Below are 24,363 nucleotides of genomic sequence, written 5' to 3' on the forward strand. Positions count from 1 at the left end.
GACTATAGTCTACAGGTATGGATAGGATATTACATCCCATTCGTCCTCAATTTGTAGAGGACATTACATGGCACCTAATAAAAGAAGTAGTGCTTTAGTTTAGGAGGTAATAACTAAATGCTTATTTCTTTCCACATATGACATACATCTTGCAAAAATGATCATGGGGTACAAATACTACAAAAAGCCTAAATCTTACTAGCATTGTTATAGTCCAAGAATAAAAACCCTTTCAGGTGAAACAAGGTTAGTACCACACATTACAAGAAAAAATGACAAATTCAAAGACAATATACTTATTCAATGAAAGAATGACAAATCATATTAGCGCACTTTAAATTTAATATCTCTTGAATTACAGTGTCAATCAAAATTTCTCAGGTTGGATCATAATTAAGTACTCAATGTTGTTTTGGGACCAATTTGGGGAAAAGGAGGAGCTCTTGGTGACAATGGGATGATCAAGCTTTTCAGAAGGGAGCTCTACTATACTTTTCAACATACAAGCCATTCATTCTAGTGGAGGAGATATAGAGAAGCCTTTAATAATGACCTTTCCAAGATCAATTTGGAGGAAAATCCATTTTCAAAGCTTAAACATAGTTCTAGATTCAAACAAGAGTAGTCATTTTTCAAAAAAATTATTAATCCCCAAGAAATTGGAGCCAAGCAGACATGTTGACCATTTATTCTTTTACTAGGCAAGGAAGCATTCATGAAAAGTCCTTGGCCCTTTGATCTAGTATTTGATGTAAATCTCTTGATTATGAATGTAATAAGAGATGTTGTTTATATTAAGGAAAACGGAAAAGTGGAGGGCCAATTAATAATTATCTCTAAAAATCTCTCAATAGAATCCTAACATATTTGAAATGGAAAAGGATAACTCCATGGTTATTTTTTTCTTTAGAAACTTTGCTAATTTCCATGGTTGAAGCATGCATTCATGCCTTGAAAGAAGCACACAAATGCTTTTGATATTGGTTGAAGCAAAGAAAATGTGCAAAGTTACACTCACATAGAGGTATGGAAAAAAAGTTACACTCATGTAGATGTAGGTGTTAACTCCACACTCTACAACAAAGGCTTTGCGGCGCAAGTGACACAAAGGTTTGCATGTAGAACTTTGGATTAAAAGGAGTGGAGCTTGATGCTACATGTCCACTATTACCCCACTTTCTGTATGAGTTACAGGAGATAAAAATAATGAGATACAGGAGATACAGAGTAGATATTATTGTTATCCAAATTTAATAAAAAAATATTGCTATGTCTTCCTCGCATAAAAGAAACATATTCCATAAAATATTTTCTCCATGAACCTGATTTAAAATGAATCTCTTCCATTGACGCACCCAGCCGCAAATAGAAACGATGCCAATGGGCGAATTTCAGTTTCGAAATTCACAATTAGTTTCAATTGTAAGATCTCATATTTTTAGTTCGGATTTCAGTTACAAGCAGTGAAACAGGACTCGTCGACCAATCGTGATTAATCACGAGTCGAAATCTTCTCACTCTCCAAACAATCTGATCTAAACATTTTCGAGTCAAACTCACATTGACCAAGTTTAACTCATGGTCAATGCAAGTTTGACTTGAGACTTGCTGATTAAAGAAGATTCCTGCGATTGATTCCAATTTATTCGATTTTCAGCATTGACTCGACGAGCATGAGTTTTTCAAGTTTAGGTATGTTGCATTGCTAAAAGTTAAACTTCAGTTATTCTAAAATTTATTTCTCATTTCTTAGGCCCAAAAATCATATGTCGAGACCTTCAGTAATCAATCACTACTTACTATTACATAGTCCAGACTCAATATCGGGGAATCACCAAGGTGAGCCTAAGTCCAGACTCCATATTGGGCAGTTGCTAATTTGTGCTCTATCCATACTCCATATTGACCCCCGGGCAGTCGCGCGTCACCTTTAGTGTGTGTTACCTTTAGGCTTAGCCACTTCACTATTCAACGATCGAGGTACATTGGCACTTGGCTTAAATAATAGGTATATTACTATATTGAAGTTTCAATGTTGTTTTCAATGGAAAGTGTCAAGTTTCACTGTTCAGCAATCGAATGTTTGGCATATTCCTTTGGTTATGACTTCTCAACCCTATAAATGGGGCTTAAATAGATTTTAAAAATGCACTAAGAAATGGTTTCATACTAACCATTGACCAAGTCATCAATCATTCCTTCCTTGGTCGATTTCTTGCCAACTTCAAAGGATTTAACCATGCAATCACAAATTTGGGTATTTTTGTTCTTCCAGAATCTGTTATTGATGTATTGGTTTAGCTGTCTTATGCTAAACGAACTTGCAAATTCAAGATTACAATGCAATAAATGTTGATAATATTTCCTTTAAGTATCATTTCCTCATATATATCTAATTGTGTTTCAAGGTCATAATGATATATTAGGTCGAAATGTGCTTGTGTTGCTAGACAAACTCCTCTTTAATCCTTAACAAAACGTCATATCCTTTAAAACCAACCCTCTTTTTTGCAAAGTTATATATGCCATTTTTAATTTTAATTCTTTATTGTATTTTATAGGAGCCAAATTAAATAGAAAGCACAACTCCAAATCTAAACAGATGCCACAATTTAAACACAAGTCCAAAACAACAACAATGCCAAGGGAGAAGGACTTTGCTTGGGCTTATTGTGATAAGATTATTGGAGACCCTAAGCTCCTTTGTAAAATTTTCAAAGTGAAATGTAGTGGAGGCATTTATATATTCAAGTACCACCTTGCACAAATACTCAACCATGATATACATCTCTGCAAAAACGTTGATGAAAATGTCAAATACCAAGCAACCTTGGCCATTGATATGTTGAGTGAGCATAATGAAAAGAAAGAAAAGAAAAAAAAAGAAATAGGAACTCCTGGAGTTGACAATTTTTCTTCCACTACCACATTGTCATCTCCCTCTGTTGAATCCTCAATACAGTTCCCAAGTTTCCCACACATGCCTCCAAGTCCAAGTCAAACTCAAGGCCAAATGAATCCTCCTACATTCAACATTGGAGGTGGAAACATAAACACCGTTTTTTCTCGCCGCACAAAACCTGGTTCCCAACCTACCTTGGATACCACTAGTTGGAAAAAAAATATCCATAGTTAGGCAAGGAAGGCCATTGCTAAATTTTGGTACTATTCTGACATACCTTTCCATTGTGCTATAAGTCCTTATTAGCAAGCTATGACTGATGCAGTTGTTGTTGGAGGTCCACAGTTCAAAGCTCCTTCATTAGAGAGCATTAGGATAAATTTTCTATTAGAAAGTGTTGAAGATGCCATGATTGTGCTATCTGAGTTTCGTTCATCAGGGGTAGAAACAGGGTGCACGATCATGAGTAGTGGATGGACAAATTAGTGGAATAGAAATTTAATAAATCTCCTTGTATCTTGTCCAGTAGGTACAATGTTTCTCAAATCAGTGGATGCCTAGAACAAGATTAAGACTCCATAACTTATTCGTTAAATGATGGAGGAAGTCGTTCAAGAAGTGGGAGAAGAACATGTTGTACAAATTGTCACCAACAATGCAGCTAATTATATGGCTGGTGGTAGACTTTTTGAGATTAGGCACCCCACTATTTTTTGGACCTATTGCATTTCCCACTGTATAGATTTAATGTTTGAGGACATTGGTAAGCTTCATTAGATACATGAGGTTGTGGAAAAGGAGAAATCCATAACCAAATACCTATACAACCACATTATTGTCCTAAACACCATGAGAAAATACATTGAAGGTAAAGAAATTGTTCGACTTGTAGTGACTAGATTTGCAACAAATTTCATATCTTTGCAACTTGTGGTTGAGCAAAAGATAAATCTAAATAGGATGTCCTTGGGACCTGAGTGGATGGCATCTAAACATTCCAAGACCCTTGAAGGCATTGAAGTTGTTTCACTTGTGTTTAATGACGGTTTTTGGAAAGATGCCAAAGAGATTATTGTTGTGATGGAGTCCCTTGTTAGAGTTCTCAGGTACTTCAAGTCTTTTAACCTTTTCATGTTTTAAATTTCATTTCAAGCTTCCTTTTATTTTCAATGTTTCATATTAATTTAAATTTGAAATCTTTAACTTTCAGGATGGTTGATGGTGACAAACCCGCTATGGGTTACATTTATGAGGTGATGGATCTCACAAAGGAGGCCATCAAAAGAAGATACGGGGATGAGGAGGCAATATATATGCCTCTTTGGGACATTATTGATGCACATTGGGATAGGAAATTGCATTCCCCCTTACAAGCTGCTAGGTACTTCTTAAACCCATAGTATTTTTATGATAAGAGTAAATTTAATGAGGATGGGGAGGTTCACAGAGGACTTATGACATGCATGGAAAGGTGCTTCTTTGATCCATAATTTCAAAGTCGTGTCTTTTCCCAACTATAGCATTATAGAGAACCACCTAAATTATTTTCCTATACCAGTGTTATACGAGAAAGGTCTAGGGTGTTGCCAGGTACCCTTTGATGCTTGAAGGCTTTATCAGTTCATTAAATTTGTTTAAAATTTATTTTGTATGTCAAATGTTTTATTAAATTTTGTTGTCTTTTTAAGTTTTTATTGTTTAGTATTTAGTACGTCTACTCACGAACCCTTGCCACTTGATAGGTCTTTGGTGGCAAAACTCTTGTAGTGATACGCCAGATTTGAAGAGATTTTCCATTTGAATCTTAAACCAAGCATGCAGTGCTTCAGGTTGTGAGTGCAACTGGAGCATGTTTGAGAAAATACATTCTAAGAAGCACAACTGATTGACACAAAAGCACTTAAATGACCTTGTATTTTTCCATTACAATCTACAACTTCGCAACAAGAAAATACTAGGTGAGAGCTTGAATTTGAAGGTTTCATAATCTGATTTGGAATTTAAAGTTTAAACTTTAAAGTTCAAAGTCAAACTTAAATTCACATTTCAATGTCTCATGATAATGATAGGTTTGGATCATTCACCAATAGACCTTGAAGAGATAGATTTGCAAACTACAAATGCAACAGATTGGGTCCAATTAGAGGAGGCTCCTCTTTTAAGCCTACATGACTTGAAGAACTTTGAGAGTCAAGCAAGTGGAGGAGTGGGAGGAATCGCTTCTAGTTCTCACTCTTAAGAGTCTTAGACTCTTAGTTACTGATTTTTTTTAATTAGTATGCAGTTGTTTGTAAACTTTTAGAAGCAGTTGCTTCTAGTTCTATGTAGTCACTAGTTAGGATTCATGACTCAGTACTTTGGATCATGTTTGGACACATAAAATATATGAGATGCTTATTCATTCATGATATTTTGGACATCTATTGATATTATGAATTTTTTGGACATGGCTTTACTGAATATCAATGAAAAATGTTTCTTTTTAATTCAATATATGTGTATATTTTTCTTTATTGAATTCATTGATTTTTTTTCCCGATTTTTTTCTGATTTTTCCCCAATCTGATTAAAACTCTTATCTCTTTTGCCTCGCCGATTTGTTGTCTATTATGATTCTCGTAACATTGGTTACGAGTTTCATTCATCACTTATGAGTGCTAAGGTGTGCTAGAGAGTGCCAATGCATGCTGAGGAGTGCTAGGGAGTACTAGGACAACACAAGGGAGCACTAGGTCAAAATGCATGGAAGTGAATGAATATGAGGGTGTGTTGGGGAGTGTCAACTAGTTCTAGTTGTCATTCCAAGGAGGGAGTGACAAGGTATGCTAAGAATGGGTAAGGCATGCTAGGGAATATCAGGGAATGTCAAGAAGTGCTAGAGTGTGCTAGGTAGTTCCGGGGTGTGCTAACATGTGCCAAATAGTGCCAAGGAATTCCAGGTGCTAAGACATGCTAGGATGTGCAGGGTGCCAGAGTATGCCAATATGCTTCAAGGAGTTTCAAGGCAACAAAAGGAATAACCGAGATAATGTTGGGTCTTTATCTTTTTCAAATGGGGCATGCTAGGCAAACTAATAATATGTTCCAATACATGCCAAGTGCCAATGTGTGCCAAGTGCTAATTTTTGTCAATGTAATATTATGTGAATGAGTTCCAAGGCATGCTAGGGATTACATGGAATGCTAACACATGATAGGGGAGTGCTATGCTATGCTATGGCATGCCAACATGTGCTTTGGTGTCCTACTCATGGCAAGATGTGTTATAGACATTTTTGTGCCTGGCATCACTGAGCATGAAATGTCAATAATCAAGGGATCCAAAGTCCCTAAACATGTTGTTCCTACCCCTAGAGGAACAAGGCCAAGTAACCACATCAATTCACAAAAGTTCTCCACCTGAAAACACTCAAAAAACAAGGCAATTCTGGATCATGTCAACTGCTCCACTGAGCATCTGCGCTGAATGTCAACTGCTCCACTATCTACCTGCATTGAATGTCAACTGCAAAGAAGGCTACCTGCGCTGAGCGAGTTTGGACAAGCGGCAGAGTCATTCCTCAAGGTGTCAATGCCCAGGAAGCTTCCAAAATGACACTTGGATCAGGGAATTCGACTGGTGATGAGTAAGAGGTTCCAAATCTCCAAGTGGAAGCAAGAACCTCCAAGTGGACTCAAGAACTGAAGTGGGAGAGGACACTAGTCAGTCTCAGACCAGTCTCAAGCTGACTCATCCTCTCTCCAATATCCCTATATATAGATCTCTCTCCATGAGGTCAGGGAGGCTGGAATTTGGTATTTGCAAAGAATTGTTGTTGGTTTGTGGATAGAAACATTGGGTGTGTTATGCTTTGAAAGGAGCTGAAGAAGGAATTCCATTCTGCTGGGAAGGAGATGCTGGGTTGGAGCCCTATGGGTTGTATCTCTTCCTGAACCCTGTTACTTTCAATAAAGCTATCTTGATTCTTTCCTATATGCTGGTGTATTTTGTATGATTGCATTAGTATATTTGATTTACTTCTAATCCTGAATCGTTTATGAATATGTATATTTGTCTTTGTATTGTGTTCTTCTCTTGTCGCAAGTAGCTGTTCTCTTGTCACAGGTAGCTGTTCTCTTGTGATCTCGTGGGATTCAAGTAGTTGTTCTCTTGATCAAGCGAGGAGGCAAGTAGCTGTGGATACACAAAGAGAAGAGGATCTAGTTCGAGGGACAACCGCAAGACAATGGTAAGTCTGCCGATCTCCTCTCTTTCATATTTCATAAAGGAAGAAATCATGATAGCTGTATTCGTTTGTTGCTAAGGCGCTGTCACACCTTAGGTGGATAGGATCGTCCTAAATAGGCATTTTTCCCCACAACAAATTGGCAACTCCGCTGGGGAAGAGCTTGTTTATTCATTTCATTTGTGTTTCCATCATTTGTTTACTTCATAGACTTGACAGCAATTCTTGAACTGCTTCTTTCCCGGATGCAAAGTAAAAGTTGCTGCTTTGATCCAGTATGTTGGACTTGTCTATGATTTAAACTAGATCCACAAATGATTTGATTGATCCTTGTGATAGTCTTTAGTACCCTATCAAAGCATCCCTCTGTTTATACCTTGCTTGTGTTTCTGATTTGGCCTGAAACAGTTGATTTTTGAGCTTTTTGTGACCCAGAAACCAAGAGAAACGAGAGTTTCTCTCTTCAGCGCAGGCACTGTGAAGGCAGTCTGCATTTCAACGCAGGTCCCGAAGGGGCTACCTGCGTTGAATGTCAAACTGACAGTGTTGGACCTGCGCTGAACCAGTGTGGCCTTGTGCAGTTGGGGTTCTTTGTCCTCTTTTGCCCTATTTTGATCTCTGTTTTTGCAGCCTTTAACCAGTATAGGTGCTAGTCTAATAAACCTTTTCTTTGCCTGAATTCCGCCCCAATTTTTTTACAAAAAGATTGTGAATGTTTTTATGTGTTTGTGGTGTCATTTACAGTCTTCCTTTGCATGAGTAAAGTAGTCTTTCTGTAGCCTTTGATTCAGATCTGATTGAGAGTGATCTTAGAAGAGAGTTCATTGGCTATTTGTTCAGATTGATTATAGTTTTACTTTTGCTTATTGGTTTGAATTTGTCTCTTTCAAAGTATCAAAACAAGTCTTTATTTCGAAAATCGCAAAGTGATTGTAATCTCTTCTACCCTTGTTGATTTCGAAGAAAGTGAACTTGTTTATTTTGATCATTGTAAAAGCAAATTAAAAGTTGTGCAAAAAGCTTTCTTTGTAGGCATTTATACTAAGAAAGTGAAAACAAACACCTGCATTGTGCATTTTGCATTTGATAGTTTGCATGTTGGATTTAGGGAAAGTGCATTAGAGTGTGCTGATTGCTCTTTGAGAAAAGATAGTCGCTCTCTTTTCCCTTAGTAGCTAGGATTTTCAAAGTTGAAAGATTGTAAAGCTTGTTTATCATCTTAGACTACATTTAGGAATTTGTATCATACATCTCGTGGTGAACCTTGAAAGGCAAACTTTAAAAAAGATCAACCTAAAATAAACTGAATGAACCTAACAACGCTTTGTAACATAACGCACAACATAGAGGTCTAGGCTAGAGACGTGTTCTGGCGTCGTTAAGCCTAGTGACTGTCGATCTCTAAGAAGGTGGGTGATTCCTCCTGAGAGACGGTAGCGCTAGTACGGATTTGTGCTCCCACGTACCGTCGCATATATATTGGGAGACCCCTATAGGCATATATCTTTTATCCTTAGGAAGCCGTGTCGGCCGCCCTACTGATCGCAATGCAGTGAACACAGCATTCACGAAGATCGACCACCCGTACCGTAAAAAGTATTTTGTGGTTTTGCGAAAAGTTTGGCACACCCTCTGCCTAGATCTCCAGAGTAGTTTCTTTTGGCTTTTTTCAGACTCTATAACAGAAAAAGTCCATCCGAGCATTTGTCACTTCGGGCTCGTTAAAACATCGAAGGAGACTAGAGTCATCTTTAGCTTTTTCTCGACTCTTTAAAACTGAAAAAGCAAGTTGTGTCTAAAAAGCATCGTTAACAATTTATTTTAAACAGAACAATCACCCTTTAATCCTGCGTTGATCTTTAGGTTGAAAAGATGGAGCACACCAACCAAGGAGTTCCCTTGGGTGGAAATCCTAGTCCCTTCTCCTCTTGGGGAGATGTTGGTGCGCCCCACATGGCCACATTGTCGCTTCCAGGACTGACAATTGGCCTACCAGTTTGGCTCTTTTCGACCAATGTCATTCAGAATACCACCACTCCTGAGCAGTCGAGTCAATAGTTAGATCAGACAAGAGTTTCCTCCCAGCCTTCCACTTCATCTTCCTCCCCTCCTTCCTCTTCGCTTGACGGAACTGGTCGATCAAAAAATCGGGTTCCTAAGGAGAAGAAGGAGAAGAAGAAGAAATAAAAGAAGAAGAAGGAGCCTAAGGCGACTGGGGGCAAACAAGTGTCATCTGACAAAAATCCACACACCGCACTTGTAAGGCCTAAATCGCCATGCGTCATATGCAGGGGAGACCATTTCCATAGAGATTGTCCCTGTATCCCACGGATACTAAGAGACTGGTCCCCCCATTTGCACAATTCAAGAGCATCGACCTCTAATAGCCATGTCGACTGCTCACCGTCAACTAGTGGGAGTGAAGCTCCTGGACAGAATGGGAGAGTTAAATTTCCCTGCAGACTGTGTGAAGGCGATCACGCCATCCACCGTTGTCCCTTCTTAGACGAGGCAAAAAGAGTTTTGGAAGATCGCCCAATTTTACGAGCGAATCTTCCTCCTAGATATAAAAGACTCCTGCCAAGTCCCTCACTAGTTGAGAATCCGGTTGAGCCACTTAGATGGTCAGCCGAAGCACCTGTCATTGAAGAAGAACCGTCTGGATCCATGCCTGATGAAAGTCAAAAGGTTGATATGGCAGTTGACCCGGTTTTGCCTTCAGAGGCTCCATCTTCGAATGACACCATCACAGAGGAGAATACACACGACACCGTCCAGGTTCTCTTCATCAGCACTGACTCTGATGATCAAGGGGGCAATGCCACCATTCCTTTGTCGCAGGAAGGAAGTTCATCAGAGCGCTATCCGGCCGTATATTCGGTCCCACCACCAAGCAACCTGGTTGTATCCTTTGATTGGAACCAACTAGGCAGACCCCGGTTGCCAGCCAGTGTACCATTCAGAATTATTTGTCAAATATACAGAATGGTAATGGCTGGCACTATCATTGATGAGGGGGCATCTGTGAGTATCCTTTCCTCTATTGCTTGGAAAGCGCTTGGTTCGCCGGCGCTTTTACCTGAGATGAGAAGTCTATCAGGTTTTGATAAAGGAACCAGTCGACCTTTAGGGATCCTCCCCAATGTGCCCATAACATTGAAAGGGAAGACCGTTCGTATGAACGTGATGGTCGTTCAAGGACCCTTGGATTATAACCTACTCCTTGGACGAGACTATATATATTGCATGGGAGTTGTAGTCTCCTCACTCTTTAGAGTAATGTGTTTTCCGCATGAAGGAAGAATGGTCAAGCTCGTGGACCAACTTTCGTTTCCCGGATCACACATCGCAAATAGTCATGTACCATCCCTAAATGGTCTATTCATGCAAGAAGTGTCTCAACCCACGATCCATCCTCCTGATGAGCGCGAGTAATCCGGGAGGATATGACTGGAACCCAGGGGGCATGCATCCTGGCCTGCTTCGGCAAGGAAACTTTGGGTATAAAGTAGGTTTCCGCGGGAGAATATGACTAGTCCGTACCCCGTCCGTGGATGGAAGAGGGGTTGTTCTAGAATAGGATTCTTTTGTCAAAGTTACGTGTTTGGCGCCAGAGTCATTCACCCTTGTCTATTTCGGTAGACATTACCGAGGAAGTGTTTTGTTTGAAAGAGTAACGAGACAATCTTTGGGTAACCTGAAAGAGGTAAGCCTCTCTCGATTAAAACAAATGTTTTGGCGGAGGGTAAGTAGAGGTAACCTTGAAACTCTGCTTTATACCCTGGGGCATGCAAACCTTTTGGAGTGCAAGCAAACAGCGGTTATTTATTTGTTTTTTTGGGTTAGTCATTTCCTAACTTGCATAAAGAAAGGAGAGTGAGCATAGCTTTGGTAAGGCGCAAGCTCTATAAAAAATGGGATCTTTCATGAGACACTCTTATCTTATGACTGGGTTATCGAGCAGTTTTAGCATAAAGTTCATGCTCGTTAAAAAATAAACGCAAGATCCGAGCAGTTTTAACGCGGTCTTCATGCTCGTTAAAAAATAAATATAAGCAGTGAGCAATGTTTCCTCCAGAGTTTAAGCTCATTTTTATCTAAAAAATGAACCTATCCCGGTAAATAACCACTGTGATCGTAAATTTATCAGCCATAAAAACCTTGGTCGTGTTTGCACCTGCCACCTCCATCTTTCATTTGGCCGATCGTTCACCCCCATATGATTGTTTACCCATTTTGAGGAACAGCTGCAAAGAGTGATTTCACCTAGCCATCCTTGTGACACTGCCGTGATTGGAAAATTCCAACTTGTACCTGGAATCAATGGCTATCCCTATTTATCACCCGTTCCTCAAAAGACGAGTCTTCTTTAAGCTCTTTTCAACTGACTCGTAAAATATGAAAAGATTGCCGAGTTTTGGCCTTCCAGCTCGTTAAAGGACCGGAAGAGCTATCCCTCCTCTAGATTTTAATATTTTTGGACCTGAGGGATTATTGCACAAAAAGATCGAGCGCTTGTTTTGTTCGGCTCGTTAAAGATATCGAAAACTCATCCATTTTGTATTGTTTTATACTTTTTTGGACTTAAGGGATTAGATGACGAAAAAGGAATTTTGGAGTTAACTTTATGTACCTTTTCAGACTCTCTAAAAATGAAAAGGACCGAGTTATCTTTGTCGTTAGACTCGTTAAAATGATAAATAGCGACAAACTTGTCTTTAGACGAGAACGAGTTTCACTATCGCTAAGCTCGTTAAAACATAGCGATGGGCTTGCCCGAAGGGCAGGTTATAGAACAAGCATATGTTATCCTCCTCAAGCTTGACAAAAATAAAGATGTACTGGTTAGCAATGACTGGGGAAAATTTGGGAAAGATTCAAGAAAACTTTGATGGTAGCGGGTCGCTCTTGAACATGACACTTTTCCTCCGTACCACAATCGGGTTGGGTTGTTTCATTCACCGGTCACATCACCATGGTCTTGCCGTACCATCCATATTTGGAGTAATGCTACCAATCCATCGCATCAGTGTCGCCATATGTTCAAGAGAAGTCGTTCAGAAAGAGTCAACCGGGTCCCATCCACTGCCATACATTATCCTTCATCCATTCATGACCGCCACCCTGAATCATATGTCACAGATTGTTTTCACCTCCATTAAAATCATTAGCTCTGTTCCGTGTCACTGATGTGGGATTCATTAAGGCCCTCCTTTGACGGATCGCTCCTTGTCGACATCAGCTCATTATCCAAGGAGTTGATCTAGGAACAACCCCTTCAGTACTTTGAAGCTTGCATGCCTCAATGGCAAGTTTCTCACTTCCGGCGACAGGTATACATCAATGACCTTCGACCAGAAGATTTTGCGTGGTGTTCGACGCCAAGTCCGTTATTCACACCACGTGAATTGTACTGCAGTACCTTGAGGGTCATTATCATTATCGGTGATTCCTCTCGCGCTTGTTAACGGTTTACATCATTGACCGGTAATCAAGCGATGTCTTTCCATGTTCAACTTCAGCGCAATTCTCACATGGATCGACTTGTACTTAGAGTGAAGATCGAACGAGTTTGAAGACCCCGGATCTAGTTTCATCCATCCGGGCTGCGATATATATTCAGGAAAAATAAAGACATTTGATGTGTACATCATTGCAGCAGATGATCATCCTATTCAAAGGATGATAATTTTCACCAAAATTATCAGTCTAACATCAGACGATCGTCTGTTCTATGTACAAAAATGAATTTATAAAGCCGAGCATGGGAATGCCCGCCTCAGCTAGATCATGAAAGCAGTATGAATCATAATGTATTGTATTGTATTTTATTACAGGTCTCCTCCCAGCAGATGGATGAACTTCGGACCCTCCTGGATAAAGCATTTCACCCGATAAACGGCCTCATACTTTAGGGGGCAACTGTTATAGACATTTTTGTGCCTGGCATCACTGAGCATGAAATGTCAATAATCAAGGGATCCAAAGTCCCTAAACATGTTGTTCCTACCCCTAGAGGAACAAGGCCAAGTAACCACAGCAATTAACAAAAGTTCTCCACCTGAAAACACTCAAAAAACAAGGCAATTCTGGATCATGTCAACTGCTCCACTGAGCATCTGCGTTGAATGTCAACTGCTCCACTGTCTACCTGCGTTGAATGTCAACTGCAAAGAAGGCTACCTGCGCTGAGCGAGTTTGGACAAGTGGCAGAGTCATTCCTCAAGGTGTCAATGCCCAGGAAGCTTCCAAAATGACACTTGGATCAGGGAATTCGACTGGTGATGAGTAAGAGGTTCCAAATCTCCAAGTGGAAGCAAGAACCTCCAAGTGGACTCAAGAACTGAAGTGGGAGAGGACACTAGTCAGTCTCAGACCAGTCTCAAGCTGACTCATCCTCTCTCCAATATCCCTATATATAGATCTCTCTCCATGAGGTCAGGGAGGCTGGAATTTGGTATTTGCAAAGAATTGTTGTTGGTTTGTGGCTAGAAACATTGGGTGTGTTATGCTTTGAAAGGAGCTGAAGAAGGAATTCCATTCTGCTGGGAAGGGGATGCTGTGTTGGAGCCCTATGGGTTGTATCTCTTCCTGAACCCTGTTACTTTCAATAAAGCTATCTTGATTCTTTCCTATATGCTGGTGTATTTTGTATGATTGCATTAGTATATTTGATTTACTTCTAATCCTGAATCGTTTATGAATTGTATATTTGTCTTTGTATTGTGTTCTTCTCTTGTCGCAAGTAGCTGTTCTCTTGTCACAGGTAGTTGTTCTCTTGTGATCTCGTGGGATTCAAGTAGTTGTTCTCTTGATCAAGCGAGGAGGCAAGTAGCTGTGGATACACAAAGAGAAGAGAATCTAGTTCGAGGGACAACCGTAAGACAACGGTAAGTCTGCCGATCTCGTCTATTTCATATTTCATAAAGGAAGAAATCATGATAGCTGTATTCGTTTGTTGCTAAGGCGTTGTCACACCTTAGGTGGATAGGATCGTCCTAAATAGGCATTTTTCCCCACAACAAGATGTTCTAGCTACAAAGATGTTCCAGGTACAAAGATGTTCCAAGACATGCGAGGTTCCAAGGAATGTTAGTGTATTGTTCCAAAGCATGTTAAGGTGTGCCATCAGTGTTTAGGAGTGCTAGGCATCTCTCATTAATAGAATTGATAGAAATTGATTATGCATTAAATAATATAGTTCCTACACACACTAGTGGAACTTTATTCGAAGGAAATTTGCTAGATAATAAACCTAATAGAGATGAGTCATGTGTTGACTCATAGGAAGACTATATTCTTATGACTTGAGGGAAATGATACACACTAATTACTTCTTAACAAATTGACTGGCTATTATAACCACTATGACCTTAGACACATAATGAAAAAGACTCCACAACAATGGTCTTAAATCATTATATTTTGACAAAAAATATAGTAACAGGTACATAGCGTCATCAAAAACTCATTGGAATGATCAATGATGATGAACATTTTTTGACCGTCACCAAAAGTAACCAAAAAGAGCATTGGTGAGGGTCAATAAAATATCGTCACTCGAAGTGTCACCAAAGAGAGAATTAGTGATGGGATTTTAACGACCCTCACCAAAGGTGTCACAAAAGACAAAATTAGTGATCGGAAATTAACGACCCTCACCAAAAGTGTCATTGAAAATGGCTTTGGTGACAAACTTTAAAGGACTGTCACTATATACACTTACAACAACGATTTTTTAAAGACCGTCACCATATGCAACATTGGTGATGGACCTTAAAGGTTCGTCACAGGCATGAAGCGTCATCAAAAACAAATTGGAATGATAAATGATGAAGACAATTTATCGACCATCACCAAAAGTAACCAAAAAAATCATTGGTGACGGTCAATGAAAGATCATCACTAGAAATGTCACCAAAGAGAGAATTAGTGATGGACCTTTAACGACCTTCACCAAAAGTGTCACCAAAGAGAGAATTAGTGACGTGCCTTTAACGACCCTCACCAAAAGTGTCATTGAAAATGGCTTTGGTGACAAACCGTAAAGGACCATCACTATATACACTTACAACAACGCTTTTTTAAAGACCGTCACCATATGCGACATTGGTGACGGACCTTAAAGGTCCGTCACAAGCATGACCCTCACCAATGACCTTTTTTCTTGTAGTGGATGTTGTAACATGATTAGTTTTGATAATTTAAATTTGCTGATATAATAGGTTTTAGTAGTTTATAAATAATAAATGGGTTTGAAATAGTAAATAAGCCCTCAAAATGTAAATTTAAGTCTCATTAGCTGGTTGATTTAGTTAATCATGCATTTAAACATGATTAAATTATGTAATAAAGTAAATTCAAACATGATTTACAAATAGCCGAGAATGAATTTTAAAAACTGGAAAGAGGTATTTATTGATAACATCCTCATGTACAAAAACTATCTCAATTTTCTAACATCTAATACGCTTTGGGAGATGCTAATGATTTTTTAAAGGAATATTTTCTAGAAATTTCCTGTTTCTATAAAATTTTTGTAGAGAATATTGTGGATAAGAAGAAATGAATTGTGGTAAAATGGAGGAGGTTGGTGTTCTTAATATTGTACCTTACACAAACCTCTCTTCATTTTGTAACAGAGGTTATGGTTTGGGAGATTCGCATGCATCTTTGTAGGCATGTTTTCCAGGCTTTTTCTGTTTTGAGTCAATTTTTTCAAATGCGGTTTGCGAGCAGTTTCAAATGCATTTCAAGAAATAAAAGAGGTTTTTGTTTCCAACATCATACAACATCATACTTTATAGACACCTCTCTCCATTTTCTAATATATATTGTGGTTTTGGAGAAATAAAGTTATTACAGGACCCTATTTTTTAGAATTTCAGGAGGAAAATGCTCAAAGAGAGTTAGTGGCTTGGAAGCCACCTCATCAAATATGAGTTGCAATCAAATTCAAATTGCTCTTCTTTATCAACAAAAATCCTGAAGGATAGTACTTTAACTCCTTAAAAAGTTTTAGTTACCTTTATTTGTGTTCTACTTTTGTAATACAATTTTAAGATATTTGTAATAGCTCTTGATATTTTTATCAAGATATTTTGTGAGGAAATTGTATAAATACTTCATCAATTGAAGTAATTTGTGTGGGATTTTGATGCCAAGGCTCTTAACTTTGTAATAGTTTCTATTATAGTAGTTCTAACGAAATCCTTCCAGCTCTAGTTTGACAGAATTTTGTGTTTTCTAGTATGTCTTTCTAGTGTTTCATATCTTATTTCTACACATGTTCAAAGCATTTATATGAAGGTGTGGGTAAGTGTAGATTAAGTCTTAATATTTGTAAAATCCCCTATAAAATCATAGCCATTAAAAGATATTAGCTTATTGGACTATCTGTCCGAAATAACTCCTCCTAGAATTGGTCTCAGTTTGGCTTTCTTGAATACTCAGCAATGTGTTTTGTTGGGCTGTAGAAATATTCGACACACATCCAAATTTCCCTTGTTGTTAAGAAGTTTGTCTAACTACCTAATTATTAGGAATCTCCTTACATTTTTCTATCATAATCCTTGAAAGGCTAATTCATTCTATCAGACTCGAAGCTGACACGTTCTGCAGGGACCCTGTGAGAGAGGCCTTTAATCATGGATAGGGATTGTCATTGATCGCCAACCACCCCCAATTAAAACCATAAATCTGGCCATTGTGCTTCAAAGGTTATTGTTTAGTGATAGGTGAATAGCATTAAACAAAGCCTCGTAACACATGAGGGAGCCCCCTCTCATTCAAGGGCTAGCTTGAACCTAAAGGCTGGTTGAGTTGGTTTCCTGGTGTAGTTTTTGCATCCAAGGACTGCCTACGGGAAATAGGCGCAACAGAATCAATACACATGTAGATTGTATCCATGTCGATATCCCTTTCACAAACCCCCCACCCTAGTAGAAACCCTGCCAAAAAAAGGAAAAAAGGGTTTAATGAAATTATATTTACAAAACATCTCTATATATTGTGTTGAAAAACAATTCCAATTAATTTTTTTTCTTTCCATGATAAGAAAAGGAAAGAAATTTTAGTGCTATACAATTTTGTTGATAGCACTTTAATGGTAGGCATGTAATCCTAGTGATGACATCTCATGGGTGATTATTCTTCCATCCAAAATATAGGTTGTGATTATCTAATTATTATTCTACTATCTTTAAACTAATTATTTATCTTAGCCAATTATTTATTGCAAATAACAAATAAAACAAAATTTTGAATTTTACCAATTAAATAAACTGCAAAAACCTTGACAGGAAACCTAAGAAATGTAAACATAATATTTTTGAGAAAAACCTTTCTTGAAAAACCCCAAAGGGAAAACCAATTCTTCAAATCTAAGAGTTTTATTATTATCTTAAACAAATTAAGTCATTGATAAATGTTAAAACTACTTGCCAAACTACGACAAAGCTACAATAAAATATTTCTTCATCTTGAGATGACCTCTCGTGCAATTCACAACGCCATTCTTGTAATCTATTATCAATTCCTGTAATCGCATTGATTGGCTACAATTCACTTTGCAACTGAAAATATGGATCTGTTAAACTTGGCAACTCATACGACCTCCTCCTAGAAATATCGGAAAACCTCTCCCGACAATCTCGCACTTTTTGCCTGCAGAATAACTCTCGGAGAATTCCTCGACTAGATCTCGAAAACTAGAAGAATACTAATGAAATAAAAATCCAGAAATATTTGTTGCTTCAACTACTCTTGAAACCCTCAATACCCCTTACAAAGGCGTAGGAATAGTCTAGTTGCTAGTCAATGGGGGAAGGTGGGATTATGGATCACCGGGTACAAAGGGACGTAGGGCAGTAAGAAGGAGGGATTTGGGGGTGGGTAGTGAACTATTTCCCTTGAAGCCGGTATGGGTGGGTAGTGAACTTGTGCTTCGAGTGCCTGGTTAATTATGCTATTCTTGGTTAGAATGGAGGTGTCGAAAACCTCACTAGTGTCAAACCCTACACTGTCATTGCACCCCTTTCACTACAATGAATTGATCTCCAAGATTACCTATCTCTCGTTGAGAAATCAATGATGAAGATCTAGATCTGAAATGATATAATTTATGGCTAAGAACACTTAAATTTTAGTAGAAGTGTCTAGAAGAAAACTGAACATGTCTCAATTATTACTAATGAATTAATTTATTTCCCTAAATTAAAAATTAAGAAAATAATTAAACCAACATAAATTAACCTTGGGTTAAGCTAAACTTAATAACAAATTAACCCAAATTTTAAAAAAATAATAAAAATAAAAAATCCTCAAAAGAGTTGTACAACCTAGACAAAATATTAGTTACTAAATAATTTATATTTAAAAATAATATAAATATGCATATCAAAAATTAAAAAACATAAAAAAACAGAAATGAAATTTAAGTTTGTATTTTTAAATTAAATTTATAGACAAAATATTAATTATTAAATAATTTATATTAAAAAATAATATAAATATGCATATCAAAAATTAAAAAACTGAAAATAAATTTAAGTTTGTATTTTTAAATTAAATTTATAATCAAAAGCCAGAATGTTAAATCTTTGTGATTGGTTCTGAAATGTATACACTTTTTAGAGTTATCCTTTTCTCTATGTTGATTACTATGGAAGTGATATGGAATTCAATCACTGAAATAGAATAACATGACCCAACATATACTGTGGTATATCTCTGATCCTAATCCACTACAACACCCCGTTCAGATATGGCTTGGACATGTCAACCAACCAAGATGAGCTCCGTAAACGACCTCGAGATTTATTTAGTAAAATAAGTATCCTGAAGTAAGGAGGAATTTCTTGAAGATTTGAGGTGTGGTTAGAGAGGCACAGGTTCAAGGACGGTTGTCGTCACCAAATTTTTTGTATAAATGGTGGCATAACCATAACCATCTCTGTCTTTCTAACCGTGATCGAAAACTTTGCAAATGTCAAATGCAACTTTTTGCAAGAAACGGGAACATTGCTGTCGGGTTTGAGTAACTCCCAATTTAGTTCTTTGAGTAATTTGTTGGCCATAGCATTGATATGATTGATAGCATCTTCCTCTGTTAATCTAGGATAGTCTTTCATATAACACGATACGGACGAAGCTTCCTCTCCACGCGCCCTGTCAGCCTGCATTCACCATGCCAATGTCACTATCATCTGTGTTCCAATTCTAAATTAGTATAGACAATCAACAAATGCGGAACTTATTCCATTTGATATACAAGTTTGTCAAGAGTACCTTGTAGCATTGAGTGTCACCTTTCAGTCGAAGAATGACAGATATCAAGTCATTGAACTTCGATGGAAAGTCAATTTCCTGCAGGATCTCATGAGGAAGGGGATCACCCAAAGTGAGGATAGGTTGCAATGTGGCTATGCGAGAACCGAAACTAATTTTCCCGTTATCCAGGTACTCCTGGAACGTTGGCAGATAACCACTGGAAATCCACTTCGCTTCTTTCATATAAGAATCAAAATAAGGCTCCCACTGAACAGGACAAGCAAAATAAATTAACTAATCATCTCTCAGTGAAATATTTGGCTTTGTTAACTTTCTCAGAAATAAATATTTGTACATATTTCCTTTATAATGGTACATACAGCCTGTCGAACATAGTTGACTGTGTCTCGGCCTTGAACTTTCTCTGCCTCTTTCGCCATTTCATTTACCGTGTCGTACACCGCCATGTACACTCCTTTCATATATTCTGGAAGAGAATCTATCGACGACGGGTCCCATCTGATCATTATACACATTAACTTTTATTCATGTCTGTTAGTGTAGGGAAAGGCCATATCGTGGTCACAAGCCTTAATATGTGAAAACAAAACATATTACTACTCACTGTAAATTGTCACCTCTTAATTGCTGCGGTGAAGAGTTCGAGCTCCTCCATTATTCCGTAGGTGTCGTAGATAACGTCGAGCACCATTACAAAATGAGACATTTTGGCGAAGCCAAGTCGGAATGCAGAATGTTTAGGATCGCTTGCAATGCAAGATGCAAAATTGTAGTACTCCGCGTGAATATGTCGCGTGAATGCCAGTTGAGCGAACCCATAATGTTTCCACCATGTAAACAAACAAACTTCATTTATTTAGTCTCTTGATTTTTTCGACACTCAAATCCCATTAATTTTTAGACAATATCCAATGAGAGATCATTACCTGGAGAGAGATTGTAACTCCCTCTTTTGTAACGAGTGAAAGGTGTTGAACTCCACTTTTGCAAGTTCTACGAGTTTCTGCCTGTTCATGTTCATATAGCATGTCATTAATGGATTAGTATTACATTGGAACTAAATTATTAAAAGACACATTTCTTTGATACAGGGTAGTATTTCTCTCAACATATATGGATCTATTGGAGGATCATTTGTGCATTCAACTAAACATATTAAAGAAAAACTAGTCTTTAAGTTATGGAAGTAAAATTGGATGTTACATTATGAAATAATGAACCTACTCATATATATTGTCTGGTGCAAATACTACTCATATATATTGTCTGGTGCAAATACTTCTATGTACATCCTTGCTTCCAGTCTCGGCAGATTCGTGTGCCAACAATACTCCAGAACATACTCTATCTGCCATCGACAAAATTGAAACTATAAAACACAGATGCCAACCAATAATTAGCTGATGTGATATTAGTATTACTGGCTCACCTCTTGTGAAAGACTAGAGGCCGCAATCTTTTGTAGGGCATCTTTTAAGTACATTGTAGAGAAGATTTCGGCCTCTTCCATGACTTTGTCGCCGAGAAAGGCAATGAGGGATGCCCGAAATAAATTGAGTACGCCTCTTATCTCTCTCTATGTTTAAATGGCGGAGCAGGTAAACTGCGACAACTGATATTAATGTATGATGGATTCAGTCGATGCGTCCTCGTAAATGGCAGTTGTCACTTATAATGAAAACGTGTTGAAACATGTGACAACAAACCCGTAAATTCGAGCTTTAGCCATCTAAATTTAGATCCTATCTATTTGGATTCAGTTGTGTATGTGTCAATTCAGTTGGAGTATCGATATGAGGGCATTTCCTATTCAGTTTTGTAAACGAGTTAATAGAGGCCATATATACCTGTGCGAATTGATTTTTTTTTGAGAGGTGTGTCAAGAGGGTTGTAAGTCTGCAAGACTGTTGTAATCTCCAATTTTCTGAACAAAAAGAACTGATACCATTTCTTGGTGGATGTAGCCCAAATTTGGGTGAACCATGTGAAATCTATGTGTTGATATTATGTGTTTGCCATATTACAGTTAGTGTGTGTATTTATCTATAATTTATGTTGTATATTGGTTTATTTTGTTGTTGAAAAATTTAACAAGTGGTATCAGAGTGAGGTTTAGAAGCCATAAAGAAAAACATTGTGAAAGTGGATTCAAATTCTAAAGGTATTTTGTATCTGCACGGGTGGCCACATACTAAAGGAAAATGGCGAAAACACAGAGTGCGAAATTTGAAATTGAGAACTTCAATGGGAGTAATAATTTTGAGTTATGGAAGGTCAGATGGAGGATATGCTCATCCAACAAGGTCTTGCAAAAGCTTTGAATGGCATGACAAAAAACCTTGGGGATATGTCAAAAGAAGATTTGGAGGAAATGGATGTGAATCCATCTATGCCTGGCAAATGATATTATGTTCAATATTGTGTCAGAAACTACAACAGCGGGACTTTGGACGAAACTAGAAAGTCTGTACATGACAAAGTCCCTCACAAACTGAATTTGGCTAAAGTGACAACTAGATACCCTATGTATGAAGGAAGGTATGAAAATTTCATAACATCTGAATATATTCAATTCTCTAATTTGCAAATTGACTAGCTTGGGTGATAAACTCAAAGAAGAAGATAAGGCAATTACATTGTTATGTACTTTGCCTTAGTCTTGGGACCATTTCGTAACCTCTATCAGTTTTAGTTCTTTTGAAGCTATTTCTTTTGATGATGTCGCGGGAGCCTTGATTTCTGAGGAAACTTGAAAGAAGCCTAGTATTGATACCTCGACATCAGAAGTTATGGTGGCCAAAGGAAGAACCACTGAAAGAGGAGATTTCTCAAGGGGCAAATCCAGGTCAAAATCGAAAGGCAATAAGAGTAAATTGAAGTGTTGGTACTGCAATAAATTAGGGCATCTCAAGAAAGAATGTTGGAAGCGAAAACAAGAGTCTAAGGAGAACGACTCTATGAAGGAGGCAAATATTGTTGAGAAAGATTCAGGTACAATTGATGAGATATTGACTACATCTACTCGTACACAATACCCCTATGATTGGTTAATTGATTCTGGAGCATCTCATCACATGTGTATCCATAGGAGTTGGTTCTCCTCATGCCAACCTATAGATGACAGGGTAGTTTATATGGGAAATGATATTTCATGTAAAACTGTTGGGATAGGGAGTATCATAATTAAAATGTTTGATGGGTCTGTTAGGAAACTGACAGAAGTAAGACATATACCTAATCTTAGAAGAAATTTGATACCTTTGGGAGTTCTGGATTCTTTAGGATATAAATATATAGTTCAAGGTGTAATTTTGAAGATATCGAAAGGCATCTTAATCATTATGAAAGCAGATAGAATTGGGAACCTATATAGACTTCAAGGGAGAATAGAGATTGATCATGCGACAATAGTGAAAAAGGATGCAGGGGATTCCTCTCATTTATGGCATCAGTGATTGGGTCATATAAGTGAAAAAGGAATAAAGGTACTTGTTGATCAAGAGTTACTTCCTAGGTTGAAATCTATAGATTTGAAGTTCTATGAACATAGTATTTTTGGGAAACATTCTAGGCAGAAATTCAAAAATGGTAAACATATCAGTAAAGGTATCCTGGACTATATTCATTCTGATCTTTGGGGACCATCCCCTAAACCCTCTTATGGAGGATCATCATATTTCGTTTGTTTTATAGATGATTACTCTAGAAAAGTTTGGATCTACTTACTAAAGAGAAAAGCCTATGTTTTCAATGTATTTAAGCATTTTAGAGCTCTGGTTGAAAATAATATTGGAAGGTCCATTAAATGTCATAGAACAGATAATGGAATAGAATTTACTTCAAACGAGTTTGATGATTATTGTAAGAATAATGCAATTGAGAGACATTGGAAAAATGTCTATACTCTGTAGCAGAACATTGTTGTTGAATGCATGAAGAAGACTCTCCTTGAGAGAACAAGAATCATGCTAATTAATGCAAAGTTACCGCAAGAGTTTTGGGGGGAATCATTGCTGACAACATGTTACTTGCTTAATTGATCACCATCAACTATGATAGATTGCAAAATTCTAGAAGAAGTATGGACTGATCAACCATGTGATTATTCTAATCTTAAAATATTTGGTTGTGATGCTTATGTCTTAATTCCGAAAAAACAACGTTCTAAGTAAGATCCTATGTCAAGAAAACTTATCTTTGTTGGATATGGTGATGGAATCAAGGGCTATAGATTGTGGAACCAAGTTGTTTTCAGGAAGCGTTGGAATCAATCAAAAGTGACAAATGGAAACAAGCCATGAAGGAAGAAGTGGATTCTTTGAAAAAAGAACAAAACACGAGATCTGGTGGAACTTCCTGAGAATAGAAAGGTAGTTGGCAGCAAATGGATATACAAACTGAAGAAAGGAGTTGATGACATAGTTGTGAAGTACAAGGCAAGACTGGTTGCAAAAGGATTTTCTCATAAAGCAGGTATTGACTTTCATGAGATATTTTCTCCAGTTGTAAAACTTGTTTCACTTAGAATTGTATTAGCACTAGTTGCCTTACATAATCTGGAGTTAGAATAGCTAGATGTTAAAACAACATTTTACATGGAGATTTAGATGAATATATTTTCATGGAACAATGAGAAGGATTTGTTCAAAATTGCAACAAGAAATTTTTTTGCAAGCTCAAGAAATCATTGTATGGCTTGAAGCAGAGTCCTAGGTAGTGGTACAAGAATTTTGATTCTTTCATGGTGAGCCAAAAATTTACTAGAAGTGAGTATGATCGTTGCATTTACTTTAAAAAATTGGAAAATGACATATTCATAATTTTGGTGCTATAGGTTGATGATATGCTTGTAGCAAGCAGAAGCATAGTTTAAATTAATAGATTAAATGCTCAGTTGGCTAGGATGTTTGATATGAAAGATCTAAGAGTAGCAAGAAAAATTTT

At 37.7% G+C, this 24,363-nt stretch overlaps 1 protein-coding gene across 1 annotated transcript in view; it reads right to left on the minus strand.

Annotated features, from left to right (window-relative positions):
* The window catches only part of LOC149145807 ((-)-camphene synthase, chloroplastic-like), a 108,433-nt gene extending 87,504 nt beyond the window's left edge, over window positions 1-20,929 (minus strand). The window contains exons 1-7 of the mRNA XM_089452563.1: window positions 20,849-20,929; window positions 20,709-20,767; window positions 20,346-20,426; window positions 20,037-20,165; window positions 19,779-19,917; window positions 19,417-19,665; window positions 19,095-19,304 (exon numbers count right to left, since the gene is read on the minus strand). Of these exons, the coding sequence (XP_089308689.1) occupies window positions 19,095-19,304; window positions 19,417-19,665; window positions 19,779-19,917; window positions 20,037-20,165; window positions 20,346-20,426; window positions 20,709-20,767; window positions 20,849-20,929 (948 nt within the window). The remainder of the gene's footprint in view (window positions 1-19,094; window positions 19,305-19,416; window positions 19,666-19,778; window positions 19,918-20,036; window positions 20,166-20,345; window positions 20,427-20,708; window positions 20,768-20,848) is intronic.
* Window positions 20,930-24,363: the final 3,434 nt, after the last annotated feature.

This window comes from Pinus tabuliformis, chromosome X (assembly GCF_031772625.1).
Source record: "Pinus tabuliformis cultivar Carrire ecotype Pingquan chromosome X, CPIR1, whole genome shotgun sequence".
Lineage (NCBI taxonomy): Eukaryota > Viridiplantae > Streptophyta > Pinopsida > Pinales > Pinaceae > Pinus > Pinus tabuliformis.